Here is a 22,770-nt window from a genome sequence, read left to right on the forward strand (position 1 = left end):
ACTAAGCTCTATTTTCAATCTTCTTGGAAATTTTTAGATCAAATCTTAGGGAGTTTCCCAGGCTTACTTAAACTTACTTAAACTCACTTAGAGTTGAGACTTGCCTTGATCTTGCAATCATCCTGTCTCAGCTCCCCCTTCACAAGTAGCTGGAATTACAGTTCTGTGTGACTGGAATCAGCTAAGGTTAAAATTCTTCCAATTATTAGCATGTATACATCCAGAGAGAACATAAGAGTTTTAATATTAAAATGCAATAACATATTTTAACTTCACCCCAAAATGAGCAAAATATCTAAGCAGTCTCTGGGCTGACAACAGACATGAATAGTACTGTTACATAAAACAATTCTGTCTTACATTTTGTTAACAAAACTGCAAAACTTATTTTAAATTAAACTAGCCATGATTAGTGAGGAAAGGAGAAAACTGTAATGCTAACGCTTCCCTGACAAGGCATGAATTTGTGACAAGCATTGGAGTTCTGTTTCACAATGTGAATAAATGGCTGAAAACTATAAATCCCTTTGGCATGAGTTGGTTTGTTAGTATAAACATTTATAAATGACATTGTATATTATATATCACATATGATAATGAATATTTGAAAATAATTTGGGTACCCAAGCACTGGAGAGCAATTAATCTTGTTGCCTCTATATGGTAGCAATCTCAATGCTTTGGAAATCATGCTGGAGAAAATTAACTTAGTGTTCTGCATAATGCTATATAGAGTTAAAAGCATTAGTTTATATATGCTACTTTGAAATATAAGTGTATGTTTGTATATTTGTATAAATATGGAAAACAGATCCCAAACAGTTAGTAGCTCTTTCCATATTGATACACCTAACAGTTTTCATTTTTCTCATCAATCTTTTCTGTTTTCACATTTAAATACCACATTGCTTACTGAAGCAGTGAAATTTCTTTTTAAGTCTTATAAGGATATTTTAGTAATTAGTTTCAACCCGGACACCCCTTTTTTAGATTGCATATAGATCTCGGTGATAGAACCTTTCCCTTGTCTATGTGAACACAACATACACATACATGCACACATACACACACAGACAGGTGCACACATGCATGCACACATAAATACATGTGCATGTGTGTGTGTCCACACACACACACACACACACACACACACACACACATTTTAGTTATTTGGAAATATGCTTGGAAACTAAAACTTATGTTTACATATTTCTTATTCATAATATTTATTTGTATAGCTCTTGATTTTAATTGGATGGTTAATTTTGAAAGCCAAAATTGATACTGTTTATTCAAAATATAGGTTGAATGATAAATTCATGCTTCATTCTAAACTCTAACCTTAGAAGCCAGCAGAACTGCAAACCACTTCTCAAGCTAAAACTCATGTATTGTCGATTTCCAATCTTCTGCTTCATGCTGCAAGGGATCCAGGGAAGCTTAGCCTGACCTGTGTCATAATGAAGGAGCACTTCCTAATAGGATTATATATTTATTCCCAGGAACCTAATTACTGCCGACTCAACCACTTTATCTTGCTGAAATGGATACTATTTAAAGTATCTGGCTAATAAAAGTAATCACCTCTAGTTCGTTTGAATTTTAAACCAAAGCATATTTTAAAACCTAAATAACTGCTTAAGAATTCATAAAGGGGTTGGAGAGATAGTTCAGCAGTTAAGAGCATTGGTCTGATCGCCAGCACTAACATGGTAGATCACACCCATCTGTAACTAGTTCCGAGGAATCCAACACCCTCTTCTAATATAATCTTTACATGCACTGGGCACATATGTGGTGCACACACATATATGCAGACAAAACATTCATATAGGTATAATAAAATAAATAAATCTGAAAATTGTTTAAACAAAAAGTAAGTTTTAAAGCAGAATAGAATTTATATCAAAAGCAATGGATTTGGGCTTTAATTTTTTTAAGTTACATTTCCAGCATTAGGTTGGTCTCCAAGTCAAGGACAACTACACTCTGGCAAAGGTTTGCAGAGTGATGCCAGTACCCAAAAACCAACCACTCCTCTTTTCTTTTTCTTCTGTAGGAAAATAGTCAACTAAAAACAACAACTTTTCACTTTGCAATACAGAGAGTATGCAGAATACTTTCTGTTCTCCCATCATAAGCAGTGAGCTTTACTGCATTTTACTCTTTAGAAAACGGTACTGTCATTAACTCTTTGGACTCCATACATACGCACAATTTTATTCTTATATCCTTTCTCTCTACCTCCCTCAGTCTCACTCTGGGACCCACTGACCCTTCCTCTTCCACAACTTGCCATTTTCTTTCTTTTCTTCTCCTTTTTTTAGGGGGCAGTGGTGGGTTATTACTTCTTTTTATGTGTATGGTGTCCTATTTGTCTGGGTACCATGTTTGTGCCTCGTGGCTGTGGAGACCAAAAGAGGCCTTAAGATATCTTAGAACTGGAGTTACAGTTGTGAGCTACCTTGTGAGTCCTGGAAATTAAACTCAAGTCCTCTTGAACAGAACCAGTCCTCTTTTTTTTTTTGTTGTTGTTGTTATTTTATTTATTTACATTTCAAATGTTGTCCCCCTTCCCGGTTTCCCCTACACTGGGGCATCAAGCCTCCACAGGACCAAGGGCCTTCCCTTCCATTAACGCCAGATAAGGCAATTCTCTGCTACATATAAGCTGGAGCCATGTGGAGTTTTTGGTTGGTGGTTTGGTCCTTGAGAGCTCGGGGTGGGGGTGGGGGGTCTGGTTGGTTGATATTGTTCTACCTATGGGTTTGAAAACACCTTCAGCTACTTCAGTCCTTGCTCTAACTCCTCCACTGGGGACCTAGTGCTCAGTCCAATGGTTGGCTGTGAGGCTCTGTTTCTGTATTTGTCAGGCTCTGGCAGAGCCTCCCAGGAGAGAGCTAAAGGACAGTTCTCCTGGGAGGTCTGCAAGCACTTCTTGGTATTCACAGTAGTGTCTGGATTCGGTGTTTGTAGATGGGATGAATCCCCAGGTTAGGCATTCTCTGGATGGCCTTTCTTTCAGTCTCTGTTCCACTCTTTGTCCCTGTGTTTCCTTTAGACAGGAACCATTCTGGGTTAAATATTTGGTGATGGGTGGGTAGCCCCATCCCTCCACCTGGGGCCATGCCTATCCACTTGGTATGATCTCTGCAGGTTCTCTCTCCTCTTTGTTGGGTATTTTGGCTAATGTCATCCCAGCTGAATTCTGGGAACCTCTGCTTCCCTGGCATCTGGGACTTCCTAGTTCCCCATTCCCCACTGCTACACACCTCTGTTCAATTCCCTGACCCTCCTCCCCCTGTCTCCTCCCACACCTGATCCTGCCCCTACTCTTTCCCTCTCTGGTCCCTCCCTTCCTCTCCCTCCTGTCCTTAGAGAACCTTTCCTAAGTACTGAGCCATCCCCCTAGCCCTGACATTTTCTCTCTTTATTGTTATCATTATTAATAGCCCTTTTCATCTACTTATTGCTCACCACGTGCAAATGGTGTGGGGTTATCCTCTAAGACTGAGGCAACTTGCCCATAGCCCCATGTCCAGAGTAAACAAACTATCCTCTCCTCCCCCACCCCTCCAGCAGCCATCAAATGTCAATAGCTCCTGAGCTAAAAGTGTGGACTCAGGAGTCCCTCTCCCATCCATACTGGAGTTTTGATGCCTTAGTCTTGTGCAGGCAACAGCATCTGCTGTGATTTCTTTCTGTACCCCCTACATCATATTCAGAAGAAAGCATTTTATAGTAATTCTCTCTGCTGGCTCCTAATGGTTTTTTCCTATCCACTCTTGCACATTTCCTGAGGCTTGAATGAGTGGCAGTTCATACAGAGTACCCACTATATTTCTAATGCTTGTTCTCAGGGGTTTGAATGGCTGAATCCTTGCAGCCACTTTTTCTCAGGACTTGAAGCAATCATGAGTCTCTGTCTTAAGCAGTTTTCCCGACGAAAGGAGCTTCCCTGACCAAGGTTCAGAGCAGCACAAGTCTGTGGATAGAAACTTAAACATCAAGAAGGTAGCTTGACATGAGCATTTAGTAAAGCACCAGAAGGTTTCCAGAAGAGCCTATGTTCTCCCTCGTCATGGGCTGTTGACCAAAGTACAATAGCAGCCATGAAATCCATCCTGTGGAGCAGCCTTGATCAGAAACTGTTTCCCTGATAACCACCATGCTTCTATTGGACCATTGATTACCACTTTCCTGGCAGTTAGATTCCCTGAGACTCACGTGATAGAACTTCAACTTCAGAAAACCTCTGAAAGCAGAAAGAACTCATAAAAGCTTAGTAAATTGCTTGAAACCTTTTTCTGGTTAGTGGACTAATGGCCATTTATTTTTTTTCTCTTCTAAAGTCAGCGCTGTAGCCCAGCAAGTCCTGTGGAACTGTCTAATTGAAGATCCGTCAACAGTTCTTCGACATTTTCTGGAAAAACTGACCATCAGCAATAGACAAGTGAGTTCCTCTAGCTGGGAGTGTGTGCTCCAGTAAGAGCAAGAGCTGCCTGTGCCTTCAGTGTCCCCCGAGATGCAGCCAATGCGTGCCTTTTAAGTTATCATGAACAACATTAAAATTTTGCTATTTCAATTCAGTAATTGGTTTTTCCAAGTATGCATGGTACATTGCTTGGTAACCCAATGATTTTCAGTATTTTCAATTCTTTAGAGAAAGACTAAATGCAGTTTTATATTTTTAGGATTAGATACATTTACAAAATTCTAGTTGTTTGGTAGCCTGGAATGTTAGAGTTCTCCATCAACTGGCAAGCTAATTTGCCAGACTACCTGTAAGGCATTAAATTAGTCCCCTGGGCTTTAAGAAAAGAAATGTGATTAATATGATTTTACTCTGGTCTCCATGGTGATTATCTTCGCTAGAAGATTACATTTGGTTTCTGGGAAGCAAGGTTAACTGTAGATATTTCAATTTATCTTCCTTTGCTTCCTTTTATCTCATTAAATTTGGAAAGCCAATTAACCTAGGGTGTGTATTAGTTTCTCATATTAGGTCCCCACATTCTAGTTATACTTGGCAGCTGTCATAAATACAACCAGGTACCCAATTCTCGTGGGATTTACCTGTAGATACTGTGCCAAGTTTTATTTTAAAATAAAATCTTCTGCTGTTTGGTGATATTTATATATTATCTATAAAGGAATGCTATTCTGGCTCATCTAACTAGTGAGAGAATCACATGTACTATCAGTCACTATGGGTAATTAGCTTCTCCTCTACCATGCTAAAGTGGTGGACATTATCAAATGGGCAGAAGAAAGGAAAATTACCCCCTCGTTTTAAGCCATCAGGTTCTGATAGCACAGCTGCTGACTGGGTCTGTTCTCCTTCCAGGATGAGCTAATGTACATGCTGCGTAAACTTCTCTTAAATATTGGAGACTTTCCAGCTCAAACGTCACACATCCTGTTCAACTACTTGGTGAGTCTTGGGACCTAACGACGAAAAAGATGTGGAAATCCCCCTCTGATAAATTTCTAATAATTGTATAATTGAAGGTCAGCGGAAGTTTTCACTTTTAGTGTGGGAAAGGCCAGCCTGGCACAGTCTTTGGCATGTGGCGGATCCTCGATATATGTTATTGTCTTGGTCCTCTTTTTAGCATTAGGCGACTTTCTTGTGTTAAAGTTTGGTCTCCCCATCCCTTTTTCCTACTTTGCTGTTTAAAGCCCATGTGCATGCTCTCTAGAAAGAAATTGTAAGTGTAGGTTTCCCTAGCAGCTCTTTATATGTTATTTCTCTTGGTCAGCTTCTCTCTGACCCCTTCCTGATTTATGTGTGCCTTCACATCCTTCTCCGCATATTCCAAAAGAAGATGCATGCAGTCTGGGGACTGGAGCATGTTAACTACTCTGAAACTGTCCCTCAACCCAGGCAGATAACAAACAAATGTCTTTGTTGATGTTTTCTCCCTTTCTGTAATTATGGAAAAATTCATATGGGTATGCATCTATAGCAGCCTGCTAAACTCAACTCACACACTACAAATCTAGATGTATAAGAAATATTTGTAATCCCTTTATTTTGTCTGTGATTAGTTTGGTCTTTGTCAGTGTCCATATGTTGGCTAGCCCAGGGGGAAAAAGTGTCCCATCCACATGGGGGCCAGCTTGGTCGTGTTTCCTGTTGTGTCTTCTCCCGATTAGTGTCATTAGAAGTGTTTCAGAAGAATGTGAGCTGAGGCTATGAATGCTAGGATGATTTCATCTTAAAAGCCAAGACAATGGGAACAAGAGTATGAGAAGGATGTGGTTGTTGGTCTTTTGCTTCAGGTGGGACTAATCATGTACTTTGTGAGGACCCCGTGTGAGTGGGGGATGGATGCCATCTCGGCCACGCTGACCTTCCTGTGGGAGGTGGTCGGGTATGTGGAGGGCCTGTTCTTCAAGGATCTCAAGCAGACGATGAAGAAGGAGCAATGTGAAGTGAAGCTGCTGGTCACTGCTTCCATGCCAGGTAAACCCATGTGTATATTTCTACATGTATGTGCTGTTTTCCTTCAAAAGACACGGGGCTTTTTTGTTCCCAAGAAAAATAAGAGTTCCAACCCCTGGCATTGAATGCATTCAAGTGTTTTTGTTCAGTAGAGTCAGAAGAAATATAATAGCCCCTTCAAAATTCTGAGCTTATGAGATGAAAGGGCAGACATCTGAACAGAGTGCCTGTGAATTGGTCCTTGAAGTGTAGCCAAGGTTCAAGATTTATTTAAGTATGTAGCAGAGAGTCCGTTAAACTGAAAGCCATTGTGAGTGAATTTTTGGCACTGTCATATAAATGACATTGTTTATATGGCAAGGACCCTGGACCTTTGTAAACCCAATGAGAGGAGGCTTTATGAAAAGCTGGAAGAGGGGAAGAAACAGGAAAAAGGAGAATTAGAAGAGAATACAATGTGTGGTGGAGACTCTAGACACAGTTTCTCTTTATGCACCACAGTGGGCTTGTCCCTATGGTGAATATTTTACTAATGCTTTATCCCCGTGGGGATGGGGGGTATGAAGACATAAGAAGAAACATGGATGGAAATAAAGAGAAAAACTATATGCAGATGTTGGAACACAGGTTCCGGCAGCAAAGAAGCCCATGATAAAATCAGCACTGCCCTTCATTAGACTTATAACTAGAATTAGTGGTGGAAAAACTAAAACCATTTTTCATGCTTTCTTTCCATGTGTCTGATATATAAATGCAATTACAAACTCACAATTGTGATGAACACATTAGTTTCTGTATATAAAATGCTTACTTGAAAGGCCTGACTTGTGATGCCCATCCAACAGGTGACGTGGATTATTAGGCATTTGTAAGTTAGAGTATACAAAAGAACAATAGACTTTTTAAAAAATATCTTAAAGGCTTGGCAACAGCTAGTTTTACATCACCCTGAGCTAAATAAGACTGTACTTTCTATTTCAAAAACAAACTACCTAACTTGATAAGAACATTGATAGAAATGACAATGGAGATCACCTTATTGATCCTATTTTAATTCCAAAGTCTTATGCCTTAAATGCAAACCTACATAAAAGACTATGCTCATGGTTATGTGTATTTTGAATAGGTACCAAAACCTTGGTAGTTCATGGGCAGAATGAATGTGATATCCCAACACAGCTGCCAGTCCATGAAGACACACAGTTCGAAGCCCTGCTGAAGGTAGGAAATTTTGTTTGTTTTCAACAGATATGATTTTTATGCACTCCCATGCCCCCACAGTAAAAATAAGTGGCATTTTCTGTATCCAAATGAACACACCCAGTTCTTCACTCTCGAGTGCCCCTTCTATTATTGGACACTTACATGAGTTACCCCACTTGTAGCTGACATTTTAACTCTAAAGCAGTCAGAATTGAACAAATTGTGCCTCAAACTGCAGTGCAACATGTTATTTCCAACTCCCCCGAAAGCTATCCAGTCTGGTGTGGGAATATTTGGTGCTACTATCCTAGTGTTTACAGTGCCATGATTTTGCTCACAAAGTAAATTCAGTCTGTAAACTGATATAATACTAAGTGGAATCTGTATGCAGAAAATACATACCTTAAAAAAATTAGGTAGGCAAAGAAAGAATTTTCATTTTTTTACTATTTTTATTAAAAGAATTTTAATTTAAAATTCAAAATAGAACTTTTAATTTGAAATTAAAGATAAAAATACTTTTTCAGATAATATATTCTGATCATGGTTCCTCTCCTTTAACTCTTCCCAGATCCTCCTTACTTCACCCAAATCATAGCTTTTCTTTCTCTTTCTTATTACAAACAAGTATCTAAAATAAACAACAAATCAGACTATAACCAAACAAAAAAAAAGAACTAAAAAAAAAAAAACTACAAGAAACACAGATACATAGACACATAACACTTGCACACACAGAAATCCCATAAAATCACAAAATTTTTCTGTTATGATAACAATCCTTCTCAAAAGAAGTAGTTGATCACTACTTCTGCAAGCAAGACTTGTAATATAAAGTAATAAAGAAGATTATCAATTCCGACTCCTCTGGAGTCCAGGCCTTCAGTAATCTTTCCTTACTAGATAAGACTGGAACCCAGTTCTGGATCCTAATGTAAGTAGAAAACTATAGTGGAGGCCATGACTTGTGTTTCAGACTTCTTCAAGATCTCCAGTGAATCTGGAAGGTCCTTTGAAGCTAACAAGTTCTTAATACAACCTATTTGCATACTTGAATTGAATGGTGGATATCAAGATTCAGGCAGTGGGTTCCCTCCATGGCTTCATTACAGCCAAGTCTAACATAAATCATAGGACCTCCTTGGCCTGTTTCCTTTATCAGTAGTAGCATAGCAGTTTGATTATTTAAGTTTTCTACATGGAAAGCTCTGGAGCCAGTTCCCAATAATCAGTGGTTGCATTAATGTTTGGAATATTTTGATGCTGTTACAAACCATGCTTTCCCTAATCCCACATGCCCAGTAGGTGCCACTGTGCCTTTATAGACTAGCATTCGGTCAGAATTAAAACTGTGCCACTTGGGCATTGTAAGAATAGATGATTTACATTATCAGTCTTTACTTGTTGCAGTTAATATTAAAATGATGGCTTAACCTTTTATCAGCTTCCACAGTCTCACTCCTTGTATGCCGCTCTAGTGAGGAGCCAAGCACACACCATGCGGTCCCCACACCACTTGGTGCTCCAAGCCACCTCTAAGAACTCTGGCATGGTTCACTCTACCACCCCTGCTGCTTCTGATCCAGTTGAATCTGACTGCCCCAGCATGTTGTTTCACTCACTTCCCCTTGGCATGTTGTTGCCAAGCCTTAAGCACACACATCCCAACTCTGCCACTATACCCTTTGAACTCAATTAAGTAGTTATCAAAGAACACACCAAACTACTCTAATACAATAGGTATAAGTTGCCAACCTAGATAAGTCAAATGATCTTGTACAATTTCATCCCTTATAAAACATTCATAACAACCTTATTTATGAAGAGATGCACTGAGAGAAACATATGCATCTGCCTCCATCTTTGTTCCTCCGGAATCTATCAGCCTCTTCCATTTTCCTAGACTTTTCTCCGCCTACCTCTACACCGTCTAATCATGTATCACCTTAACACCAACCCACATTTACTATCCTACTTTTAGGTAAATTTAACACTTGTTCCTATAAGAATTAGCCTGTCTTTCTAGCATACTATATACCAAGTAATATATTCTCGATAAACATTTTTAAAAATTTGTTGTGATTGTTCTAGGAGTGTTTGGAGTTTTTCAACATCCCAGAATCTCAGTCAACACATTATTTTCTCATGGATAAACGATGGAACCTCATTCACTACAACAAGGTAAGTCTACAGTCATGATGTCCATGCTGAGTTGTGTCAGAGGCTCACCAAACTCCTCCTAAGTACAGCTTACTACTAGTAAAGCATCACTTATTCAAATTATAAGCATGGTCACTTGGGTCTCTTTGGCTTCGGAGCAATTAATTTACTTTTCTACCCCTGGGTGTCCTTATTTATAAAGGGAAAGTGATAATAGTTTGTGTGCTGGGGTATTTGTAATCCCTAAAAGAGTTACAGTTTAAGCAGTTAGATGCTCATCACAGTTGATATGGGTGAATAATTCATATTTCTTATATTGCATTGGCAGCTTTTCTCATTGCTGTGACCAAATGCCACACAGAAAGGGACTTAAGAGACGGAAGTTTATTTTGGCTCACAGTTGAGAGAGTATAGTCCACTGAGGCCAGAAATGCATGGTGACAGGACTAGAGGAGGCCCATCAGTTACACAGTATGTACAATCAGGAAGCAGACCCACAGTATCTGGGCTCAACTTCTACTTTTTCCTTTTTATTTGGTCCTGGTCCCCAGCCCATGAGCTTAAGTTGATAGTGAAGACTGACCATCACATGCATACAGTAATGGCAAGTGCATGCCTGTTTGGAATTTTAGCTATATCTTGACTTTCTCTTCTTTGACACCAGCAACGTGATCTAATGAAGAAAGTAACACCTCTGGTAGTCCTCAGCATCACTGTAGATTAACCCTCTAACAGAGTAATGTATCTCCTGACCTTACTCCCAGTGCTGACAGTAGGTAGCCCGACTGGGCAGAGTGAAGCTGTCCTAAGGAGGGAGCTTTGCCTTCCTTAGGATTCTATGAGGAGTGTGAGGTAGCAAGAATAAAACCACTAGAAAAGAAATGAGTCTTTTATCTACCTGAGTTTTGGATAAAAAAGAAATGAAAGTGACTAGTTTTGGACTGATTATTTTTTTCTCTCTGTAACCCACTGCAGACCTATGTTCGAGATATTTATCCCTTCAGGAGGTCCGTCTCTCCACAGCTGAACCTTGTGCACATGCATCCGGAAAAGGGGCAGGAGCTCATTCAGAAGCAGGTGTTTGACCATGCCTTTTTATTCTGGGTCATGTTTGGGGGGAGGGTGTTACAGTAAATATTAAAAATGGAAAGGCTTATCTCTTTATTGGCCCCACGGTCTCACTCCGAGGGCACTGTTTCTATCATGGAGCTGGGCGCACGGACTCTGTCACTCGGTCCGAAAGCCGTACCCGCATGGCTCCCTTCCCTGGCAGTTTACTCTGCCTGCCCTACTGCCTCCATCCCAGGTGGATTACATCAAATAGACAAAGATACCAACTGCCCTTCTATATAGGACATAAGACCTATAAAATCCTTAAAATGTTCATGGCTACCTAACGCCAATTAAGTCCACCTGGATCCAATTCATTCTTCCCGATCTCCATCTTGGTCCTATCTCTTTTTACCTTTCCCTCTCCTTTTCCCTCACCTCTCTCTCCACCTCCCTTCCCTTGCCCAATCACCTATTGCCTTTATTTGACTAATTAAAATGGGAAGGTTCTGATGAAGTCACCTGAGTAAGTGACTAGGCAGCAGCACATCTGGGAAGTGGAATTAACATCAAAATACAAATGACTGCAGGCAGTCTGCAGGAGGGTAATCTCTAAACATGCTGTCAGCCTGGAGAGCTGGTTGCTCCTCTCTTCAGATAATGGACAGTGAATAACCCTGCTCAAAAGATTGTGCCCTCAAAAATGCAAGTTTTCTACATTGGATCATGGCGTGTAATATATTCAGAGAAACTCACATGGGATAATATGAAGCAAATAATAGGAATTTATTATATGCTTTCTATGTAGTACCATATAATACTCTAACTTATTAACTGGCTAGTTTCTAGGTATGGGTATACTTTTAGAAAGTAATACTGAAAAAATACATAAGTGACTTACAATAGTGTGTGATTGGGAGGCAGAGGCAGATCTGGAGTTTGAGCTCATCCTCAGCCTCACATGAATTCCGAGGCCAGCCTGGACTCCACAAGACCTTCTCTCAAATAAAGAACAAATTGTTCAACTAACCAAACCCACCACAGCTCCCAGGGACTAAAACACCAACCAATGAGTTTGCATGGAGAGACCCATGGCCCCAGGTTCTTATGCAGCAGAGGACAGCGTTCTCTGGCATCAATGGGAGGAGAGCCCTTTGGTCCAGCGAAGGCTCCTTTTCCCAGTGTAGGGGAATGCCAAGGTGCTGAGGTGGGGGAGGGTGGTTGGGAGAGGGAGCACCTTCATGGAGGCAATGGGAGGGGGAGGGGATTGGGGGAAGGGGATAACATCTGAAATGTAACTGCAGAGAATATCCAATAAAAAAATAAAAATAAAAATGCTATAAGAATATAAAAAGAAAAAGTGTAGGGCTGGGAAGATGGCTGAGTGGGTAAAGTGCTTGCTGTGCAAGCATAAGTACATGAGTTCTAATCCCCAACACACAGAAAAAGCTACGTGTGGTAGTGTGTATCTGTAATCCCCCTGCTTGGGGAAAAAAGAGGAAGGTGGTAGATCCTCAGGGCTCTCCGGCCAGCTGTCCTTCATGAAACTGTGAGCTCTAGGCTCAGTGACAGCTGATCTCAAAAATAAGATTCAGATAGAGTCAGACACACAAACCTGACCTTCGGCAAGCACACTGGTCTACACTCATGTACCACATGTGTGCGAAGTGAAAATAGTATAGTGCATGCAGCACTGACACAGTGATCTAACCCAGATGAAAATGAGTAAACATATGCCACCTCAAAATAGCACTGAAGAGCCGGCGATCTCGATTCCATCCCTACCGAGCAGCCAAGCAATCTGACAGTTTTTAAATCAGGAAAAGACACGACAGTTGTATTGACATCTAATATTGAGAAGCAGAATAGCATTCATATGCTTGACCTCAGATCAGACTCCGAGCTCAGGAAACTCAGCAAACTGCGTGCAAAATATGACTTCAGACGCCATTTCAAAACTGACCATTTTCTTTGTATAACTTTAATGTGCACATGTTTTATTAACTTTTATTTTAAGTAAAGTATATAAAGAAGAATTTGAAAATAGTGATCAATTCAGTTTTTCTGCATGCACCAAAGATGCTAATTTCACACTAAAATGTTGTTCGTGAGATAAATGAGGATGGCCAAGTTTTAGAACACAAAAATAAAATTTTAAGACGGCTAGTGTTGACGGCCTAAATTGCTTTTGGAAGAAAGAAGGTGCTGTATCTATGACCAGGTGAAAGGTGTGGGTAAAAACCGACCTGAACAGTGTTGAAGGCCACATCACCAAAGTGACCTCAGCCTTCAGTTCTGTCAGCAGGAGAGTCAAAACACATGGTCAAAAATGCTACTTCCCAGTCTGTGATCCTCATGTTTAAAATCACACCTCAAAGAGGACCATAAACCGGACACTTGAGCTCTCTACTCCAGACTGGACTCTTGAGATATAACTAAGCTCCCCAGGGAGATGAAGACATGGACGCTTATGGTCTGGCATAAGCATACTTTTCTACAACAACTGTTCATTATTCAGGAACATCCTAACTAACCCTAGCCATTTGCCCAGTGATTATCAAGAAAAGAAAGAAAAGCCCAGGAACCCAGAAGCATGCCTTCCAAACTCCGGAGCAAAAATTTCTTCCAAAATCTAGGAGCCATCAGCTTTCACATGAATACCATATTCCTAGATTCCACTTTGTCTTCCGTTAAAAAGAAAAACCCAGAACCGCCAAGGAACGGCTTAAGGCATCTGTGGAGAAGCTGCAGCAATTGTAACTGACTGCTGGCTCCCCGTTAGAGAAAGGTTTCTGCGTTAGGATGCCCACACAAATGGGGCTCAGTGTAGTTCTGGACTCTTCCTCACAGTCCCTCCCTGGAGCTTCTCTAGGCCATAGCTGAGCTCAGACAGCATCGGGAGACTGAGAATCCATTAAACGCTGTCTATTCTTCCTACGTGGTAAAGTCATCCCTTCCCCTTTTTACCCCTCCCCGTTTCATTTTATCATCCAGGTTTGTTCCTGAAGATCGTGAGTGTCCCCACTCTTTTCAGGTTCCTAACCCCGCTCTTCGTCCGCTCCTGCCAGGTGTTCACCCGGAAGCTGGAGGAAGTGGGGCGGGTTTTGTTCCTCATCTCCCTGACCCAGAAGATCCCCACAGCCCACAAGCAGTCACATGTCTCCATGCTCCAGGAGGACCTTCTCCGGCTGCCCTCCTTCCCTCGGAGTGCAATAGATGCTGAGTTTTCTCTCTTCAGCGACCCACAAGGTACTATGGGGGAAAAAAGCCATTCCTCTTGGTTTGATCTGACCGTGGGAACACAGTGGATCTCAAACTTGAGTGTTCCTCTAAGTTTGCTAGAGGTTGTATTAGAACTCGGGTTGAGTGCACAGGAAGAGCAAAGGGAGCCAAACAAGCTAATCCTGCAGCGCACGAGACAGAACAGTAGCCTCTGGGTTGGGAAGAGGTAAGGGAACTGTTGGCAGAGGCATGAGGACACTAGGAAAGGCTAAAAATTAGCTACACAGTCCTTGGATTCTGTGTACCTGAGTAAGTGCTGCCAAGGAGAAGGGGTGTCTAGGAGAAGGGGTGCCAAGAAGAAGGGGTGTGTAGGAGAAGGGGTATCTAGGAGAAGGGGTGTCTAGGAGAAGGGGTGTGTAGGAGAAGGGGTGTCTAGAAGAAGGGGTATCTAGGAGAAGGGGTGTCTAGGAGAAGGGGTGCCAAGAAGAAGGGGTGTCTAGGAAAAGGGGTGCCAAGGAGAAGGGGTGTCTAAGAGAAGGGGTGTCTAGGAGAAGGGGTGTCTAGGAGAGACAAAAACAAATGACTCAAAGTCAAATTGTGGGTTCAAGCTGGTAGCCTAGATTCCACTGAGATGGCTTTTCCGACTACGATCTCTCTCTCTCTCTCTCTCTCTCTCTCTCTCTCTCTCTCTCTCTCTCTCTCTCTCTCTGTCTCTCTCTCTCTCTGTCTCTCTCTGTCTCCCTCTCTGTCTCTCTCTCTCTCTCTCTCTCTCTCTCTCTCTCTCTCTCTCTCTCTCCCTCCCTCTCCCTCTCCCTCTCCCTCTCTCTCTCTCTCTGTCTCTCTCTCTGTCTCTCTCTGTCTCTCTGTGTGTGTGTGTCTGTCTGTCTGTCTGTCTGTCTGTGTATATGCGTGTGTATGTGTTTCTGCACTACTACGCATAGTTTTTCTTGCTATTCTCAAATCTCTTTGGTTGAGAGAACTCTCTACTAGTAAAAACTGTAAACGCTATCTATCTGGATAGCTCATGGCTTTTCTGACTAAAATCAAAAAAGCTACTATAAAAAAAAAAAAAAAAAAAAAAAAAAAAAAAAACTTGGATTTTCTGACCGAGTCAGAAATCCTGTTAGAAAAATGTCTTAAAGAACTGTTTCCACTCTGCAGAAATCTGCAGACAGCTCAGCTCTCTGTAGGGAAAGTTCTTAGGAAGAACTGACATCTTGCTCTACTAACTCATCTCAAGCAGACCAAAGGCTCAGTTTTTTATTTATGTATCAATTCAGTCATTTACTTCGTGCCTCAGCTATTGTAGGTCCCAGAAAATAGGTCTATTGTTCCACACACATTCCTTTCGATTATCCTATGAATCAGCCCCTTAATTCTTAGGAAACTGCATGCACACAATTTGTTTTCACAACAAGAAAGATTGCCGAGATCTGCCTGCCTTTGTTAAGCCCAAATGATAAACTTGCTGGGGCAGGCCCTGTCCAGAAATCACCATTTCAGTCACATCTGGGCCTGGGCTTGCTGTTCCCAAGCTGACCTTGAGCTCAGGAATCTGCCTGTCTTTGTATCTCCCTGCCTTTCTGTCTTTCGGACAAGCTGACTCATAGTGTAGCTGTCTTGTTCCTTGGTGTCATGAAGCCCCCCAGAATTCATTTGCATCCTTATGTATCCGTACAATTGAGAAATTATATTTTTAAACTCTTGGTTTCGGAGTTCTTTTCCCCAGCCTTCCGGGTTACCCTGAAGATCCCAGCAGTTACTATTCTGCTGAGACACAGCCACACCTTCAACTCCTGGACTGGTGCTGTTTCTAGTTATCATGGAGTCAATAAGGGTAACAGGGAGGACAGTCCTCCAGGCTGGTACTGGTTCCAGAAAATAGGTACATTATCACACAAACAAGCCTCACTCCCATATAGCCAGCCACACTCATTAAAGGCTCACTTCAGTGCCCTGTCCCAGGCACAAGCCGTGTCACTCTGTCCCCACTAAGGTCACGCAGGGCTCAGCAACGTACTGTTCCAAAACTCACTGGATACACCCATTTAAGTTCTTTGCATTTTAGTGTAAACTATGCCTGACATGTGACAGAGACAGAGAAGTAACAAGAGACCCAGCTGAGAACCTCACATCCTTGATTCGGGACAAGTAACTTCAACTACCATCACTGGCTATACTTCAGAGTTTCTAATAGAAAGAGTTCTGGTCCCCAACAAACCGAACCAAGGCGGTCTCAGTCTCTGTCCCCTGCCATTGGATCCTCTTGCCTACTACTTGGATTGCCTGGTTGGGCCTCAGTGGGAGATATATGCCTATACCTGCTGGAACTAGATGGCCCAGGGTGAGGTGGTACCCAAGGGGGCCTTCCCTTCTCTAAAGAGAATTGGTGGGGTCACCAGGAGGAGGGGAGCAGATTTATAAAGGTGAGACTGGGAAGAGATGAGGGAAGGGGACTGTGATCTGGATGTAAAATGAATAAAAAAATTAAAATTAAAAGGAAGGAAGGAAGCAAAGAAGAAAAGAAAGAAAGGAAGGAAGGAAGAAAGGAAGGAAGGAAGGAAGGAAGGAAGGAAGGAAGGAAGACTTGGCACTGATTCCAGCCCTAACCATTGTCCAGCTACAATAATATCTCTTTGAGCAATGCAGATTTTTCAACAGCACAACACTACAAATACCTGTCCTGGCTTGCCTAGAGTGCAAAGAAATGTGTGCACATCCTTAGAGATGGAGGAAGCATGTTCATACAAGCACTGCTATGCTGGGAATCCTTTTCCCACTTCTTCTGGAGTGGGAACAAACACATGGGAAATAGTTGCGCCCTGGCATTTGATGGTAGGCTTATGCTGACAGGGCTGGTGCGGGGCTAATTCTGCCTCTGCTGTTTGTGTTCTCACAGCTGGGAAGGAACTGTTTGGCCTGGACACACTTCAGAAAAGCTTGTGGATCCAACTCCTGGAGGAGATGTTTCTGGGCATGCCGAGCGAGTTTCCCTGGGGAGATGAAATCATGCTTTTTCTCAATGTGTTCAATGGGGCTCTGATTCTCCACCCAGAAGACAGCGCCCTGCTCAGACAGTACGCCGCCACGGTCATCAACACAGCTGTCCACTTCAACCATCTGTTCTCTCTCAGTGGCTACCAGTGGATTCTCCCCACCATGTTGCAGGTGCCTGGAGTCCCCTATCCCAGCTACAAAAGTAACCCAGCCCTGCTCAGACCATATCTGTAGAGAAGCATTTCCATGACAAAGTTATCTCCTTTGTTACCACAGAAGGCACCGGGTGAAATCCCCACATAGACTAGTCAGTACTGTTCTGAGATACTGCCCCAGAGTTGGGAACTGGGATAGTGTTCCCATGTCACATGGCTCAGTAACTCCAAAAATGTGGCATCTGATCAGCCGCCTCGGTATCTTATCCCCAACAACTTGTAGTTCACCTTCCTGGGCTCCATCTCAGACCTGCCAAATAAGAAGCTCTGTGCCAGGGCCCAGCAGTGTGTATTTTTACCAACCCTTGTGGTAGTGCAATAGAGGAGTGAGAGTGCAGAAACAGTGAGAGTGCACAGACACCTCTGTGCTGCCCTTGAGTGGACTGCCATCTGTCAGGGCCTCAGCGTGAACAAGGATTTCCAGTGCCATAGAAGTAGATGCAAAAGGTAGGAGGAGCTGACTTTAGCGAGATTTTCTGTTTCATGTGCCCATTGTGCACCTGACTCTACGTACGAGTAGAGTGCTGAAGGTAAGTCGGACAGGACCTGGGACTAATTCAAGCTCCTTGTTTGGGGAAACATTTTGATGAACATTATGAAAGTAGTGTATGTTTATACAAAATACAATCTGCTTCATTCGACGATGGCAAGACACATGTTTTTACAAGACTGCTTGCCTTCTTTTTAAGTAATAGCCTTTCCTCTTTTACCCGAAGTAACGGCACTCATTGTAAAATTGAGTCAATGCAGTTTAAACAAAACATGAAGATCACCTGTGACTCTTCTTCCCAGAAGACATTTCTATTCCCTGAATATCTACACACAGGCACCAAAATAAACTACATTATACTGTATATTCAAATGGATAGCCTTTTCCTAGTAATAAAGACCATCGAGTAAATTTCGTACAGTTATTGAGCTTTAGAGCATCAACAACTACACTTTGATCGTTCTGAGATCTTATCTGACCCCAGTCAGAATGGACAAAGATCCCAAACAAACAGACCGACCCCTAGAACAAACAAGGACAATGCCAATGAGGATGTGGGGGAAGGCAACACTTACCCAGAGTTGTGAAAGGCAAAACCGGTGCCACCTCTGGAAATCAGAGTAAAGGTGCCCAAGAAGCTAAACACGGGTCTACCACACAATTCACCTGTACTCCTCCTGGCCATGCATGCAAAAGATGCTGTAGCCTACTACAGACATGCCTTCTTGTCCATGTTCTGTGTTGGTCTATTCACAGCAGCCAGGAAACAGCCTAGACATCCATCAACTGACGGGTAGATACTGAAAATGTGGTATATTTACACAACATGCGTACCGTAATTCGCCTAGCAAGCTTCCTCTTATTTCAGGTTTTTCATTATTACAACTAGTCAGAAGCAGGTATTTTTAGGTAAACCTTGTCTCTCCTTCTTTCATTGAAGTAAATGTCTAGTCATACGCTTCCTGGGAAAAATTTCAGAAAAAAATATGGTTTATGGGAATTTTATGTCTATCATCAAATTATCTCAAGATAGCTGAAGCAAATATTACCCTCTATTCCTACCAGTGGGAAACTATTAGCTCCTTTCTGCATTTTCTATGGAAAGTTTTATGAGTAAACACCACTTTGGTACAGTTTGAAGGCGTTTTGTAAATATGAGGTTATTTCTCCATAGGTTTACTCAGACTACGAGAGCAACCCCCAGCTGCGTCGAGCCATCGAATTTGCCTGCCACCAGTTCTATATTCTACACCGGAAGCCCTTTGTGCTCCAGCTGTTTGCTAGTGTGGCCCCTCTCCTGGAGTTCCCGGTGAGTAAGTTCTGAGTGAAAACCTACCAAGGGGAACTTTGAAAGGCAACAGCAGGGAGTCAGGCATCTCTTGTGTTTGGGCAGAGTGCAGAGGCAGCCAGGGATGCCCCAAAACTCCAGAGTGGGTGGGAAGGAAGCTAGAGCCCTAACATTGTTCCGCAGAATCTCAGATACAGAGTTACATAAGTTGAATTGCACATAGATATTATGATAGATGTGATAGATATCACCACACATATATGTATTTGCACTAATAAATTTTGAATTTCCAGTTGACTGTATTAGTACTAAAGTGGCAATAGACTGCTAATGGTTTCTTTTGTTTTCATGTAGGATGCGACCAATACTGGGTCCAGCAAAGGCGTGTCTGCTCAGTGTCTGTTCGACTTGCTACAGTCTCTGGAAGGAGAAACCACTGATATACTGGACATTCTAGAGCTGGTTAAAGCTGAGAAGCCTCTTAAGTCACTAGGTAAGTGAAACCTCTCCCCAGAATTCTTTCTCCTGTTGAAATTATTCAAATGAATGTATGTATGTCTATAATCAATTATAACTCTGCGTAACTAAAATTATTATACACTATATAAATTAAATCAAAAATAAATAGAACAATGAGTGAGTAGATTTTGTTTTTTATTTTATTGTCTTAAACTTCTTGAGAATCTACAGAATAAGGAATTCCCCTGCCGTGAAAATCACAGTAAAATGTTTCTCAGTAGACCCCAATTTGAAAAGTTGAATTTCATCAGTTCGAAGCAAATAGACTTCTCTAATGGTCTTTTGTGGTTATGTAATGTATAGAATTAGATATATTTCAAAGATAAAGCTTTTTGTTCTACCTCAGGCAATTAAAATGCCTGAGTAGCTTCTGCTAAGGGAGATTGTTAAAAACCTCCCTTATTTGTGATCCAGTTGTTCGAATTAGGAAGCCGAATTTTGTTCCCTTCAGATAAGAAATATATAGTTTGCAGAATTCAGAAGTGAAAAAAGCCTAAGAGATAAAGGCCAAATGCAGCTGGAAAGACGAGCGAGGGCTTTAGTGGCCATGCTGGCCGCTTCCCCTGGAGTCACGCACTGCGTCTTTGCAGATTTCTGCTATGGAAATGAAGACCTGACATTCTCCGTCAGTGAGGCCATCAAGCTCTGTGTCACTGTGGTGGCTTATGCTCCCGAGTCATTCAGAAGGTGAGACAACTGCAGCCTTCCTTTCTGTCCCTTGCGATGAGTGGGTGTAGGAAAGAAATGGGACCGAGTGAGGAAGCTTATGTTTGACACATCTTTCTGTGACATTCTGATAAGCAATCTCCTAAAAACCAAATTTAGAAAACTTTCTCATATCAGAACTCCAAGAAAAATACTGTAAATCTTCCTGAATTTGAAATTCCCCAAATTTGGAATTCTGTACAGAGACAAAGATGTTTACTCTTGTTAAAATATATATATATATTTTGTTATATATATATATCTTGTTAAAATATATATATATATATATATTCCACTTACATAATTACAGGCTGTTAGCAGACAAAATTTCATAACAGACATTTAAACCATCTGTTAAAACCCCCTCTGAAGACTGAGGACACAGAGGACAGTGATATAAATCTCCTCCTCCTGTTTTATTTTGGCATGAACAGGGAAACAAATGATTCACATAGGAAGTGAGTCACCCCAGTTCCAGGAAGCTGGTCGGATACATAAGTCCCATCTCTTTTTCACACACAACCCTGCTCTGTCGGCACACACTCAGAGAGAGGAGCCCAGCTTACTTCGCTCACTGTGTTTGTACATTTGCTCTCTAGATGGGCACCGCCTCTTCCCTATATCTGAATGAATAAAGGACAAGAGGCTGCCAGGATTTACAGCTCCCCCCCCCCCCGAAAGAAATATCTGGAAATAAAAATGGAACCAGTAAGCCCTGGGTTTTTGTCATCTTTAATGAGAAATATACATTATGCAAAAGGTAGACAGGCATGTAACTATGGCCTTTTAAGATAAGAAAATCTGCAGTCTACAGCGTGGCCTTGCTCCCAGTTCCCTGTCCCTCCTGCAGTGTCCAGTCCCAGAGATGAATGCAAACATTCTGTTCTATTTTTTATTCTATACATCGTCAGTCAGGTGCCTCAGATTCTCATTGACATCAAGACCTTGGTAGCCTACAACAAAATCTTTTATTTATTTTTTTTTCAGGAAATATTCTGATGATTTCTTGCCTCCTTTTAAAAAACCATCAAAAATGTATTAGAACTGAAAAGTGTGTCATAGCTTTTATTTCATGCCCATCCGGTTCTGAAAAATTGTCACATTCCTACCCTAGAGCTCTGAGTCTATGCAGATATCTCTTCAGAAAGCAGGACCTGGTGCTGAAAAAAAAAAAAAAAAAAAAAAAAAAACATGGCAGAAATGCACGGTGTTTGATTCCATTCTCTCTGTAAGCTGAGGTTTCTGACAGATCTTTACTACACCAAGTGTGCACCCTATCCAGTGAAGTGTGTGCTCTCACTCCAGTAAGGATGGATTGCCAGATTCCACCAAAATAACAGCATCTCCCAACTCCTGCTGAAAATGGCTAAAGCTTCTGAAGGCAGCTTTTTAGAAAAGGATCTAATGGTGTCTCAAAATTACATCGGCTGGAAAATTGCCCTCAACACATTCCCAAACAGGGGCTTTGCTGGGGAAGGAAGCCCCCTCTAATCGGTCTGTAGCACTCTACCAATATTCTGCTCTTCTTTTGGCCACTTGCACATATGGCTAATTGTTCGTACTTAGCTCACACGCTTCGTTACTAGCGGCTTCCTCAGCCCTTACTGGGTCCTGAATTAATTAACAATAACCGACACATCCAGCAGTTTCCATGGCTTGTGCTCAGCATTGCACGGGTACGGGAATAGATGTCACAAAGTCCAATGAGATGTGACCTGGCTTTCTTTCTGGTGCTTACTTACAGCCTTCAGATGCTCATGGTCTTGGAGGCTCTAGTTCCATGCTACCTACAGAAGATGAAGAGGCAGACGTCACAGGTAGAGACCGTGCCTGCTGCCCGGGAGGAGATTGCTGCCACTGCTGCTCTGGCCACTTCTCTACAAGCCCTTTTGTACAGTGTGGAAGTCCTCACCAGGTAATCTCAGAGGCAGATGTTCACGGCCTAAAACAACAAGCATCCACTGAGAAGAAGAGGAAACTGGTTGTGAATAAATATCACTAAACCTGATCTTTGTTTATGGCTTACAGATAATTCTCTTTGTAGAGACAGCTACTTGGCACCTTATGGCTTAGAACTGTCAATATTATGTAAATTACCTGAATATTTAGGGCTAAGTAAATATCTGAATAGTGGCAGTAGCAATCATGATGACTTCCTTACATGATTACTTAACACACAATTACATATGACTTGATGGGTTTCTATGGAGATTTTTAGCCCAGTGGTAAACAACTCTTAGGCAAAGAGACATATTAGTGAATCTGAAGCTGGGATACATATTTTAATTAGCCAATTAATTCATTTTTAGTTTGTGCATTTACAGAAAGAGACTAGGGGTGGAGACAGGAGAGAGAATAAGTATGAATGCACACACAGTTCGGAGGATATGTTGTGAGGGTCAGCTCTTCCTTCTGTCATGTGGCTTCCAAGAACTGAACTCCCTTTGTTGGGCCTGAGGCCAAGCACCTTTGC

At 41.8% G+C, this 22,770-nt stretch overlaps 1 protein-coding gene across 5 annotated transcripts in view; it reads left to right on the forward strand.

Moving 5' to 3' along the window:
• The window catches only part of UNC80 (unc-80 homolog, NALCN channel complex subunit), a gene marked incomplete at its 5' end in the record, with an annotated part of 174,495 nt that overhangs the window by 118,421 nt on the left and 33,304 nt on the right, over positions 1-22,770 (forward strand). For all 5 annotated transcript variants that reach the window (XM_080933194.1, XM_080933197.1, XM_080933195.1 and 2 more), the window contains 12 exons: positions 4,353-4,453; positions 5,348-5,434; positions 6,286-6,469; positions 7,575-7,669; positions 9,743-9,832; positions 10,787-10,888; positions 13,930-14,110; positions 16,983-17,251; positions 18,960-19,094; positions 19,428-19,566; positions 20,183-20,279; positions 22,042-22,212. In XM_080933194.1, coding sequence (XP_080789320.1) covers positions 4,353-4,453; positions 5,348-5,434; positions 6,286-6,469; positions 7,575-7,669; positions 9,743-9,832; positions 10,787-10,888; positions 13,930-14,110; positions 16,983-17,251; positions 18,960-19,094; positions 19,428-19,566; positions 20,183-20,279; positions 22,042-22,212 — 1,651 coding nt within the window. The remainder of the gene's footprint in view (positions 1-4,352; positions 4,454-5,347; positions 5,435-6,285; positions 6,470-7,574; positions 7,670-9,742; positions 9,833-10,786; positions 10,889-13,929; positions 14,111-16,982; positions 17,252-18,959; positions 19,095-19,427; positions 19,567-20,182; positions 20,280-22,041; positions 22,213-22,770) is intronic.

Source organism: Micromys minutus (assembly GCF_963924665.1).
Source record: "Micromys minutus genome assembly, chromosome: 19".
NCBI classification, from domain to species: Eukaryota; Metazoa; Chordata; class Mammalia; order Rodentia; family Muridae; genus Micromys; species Micromys minutus.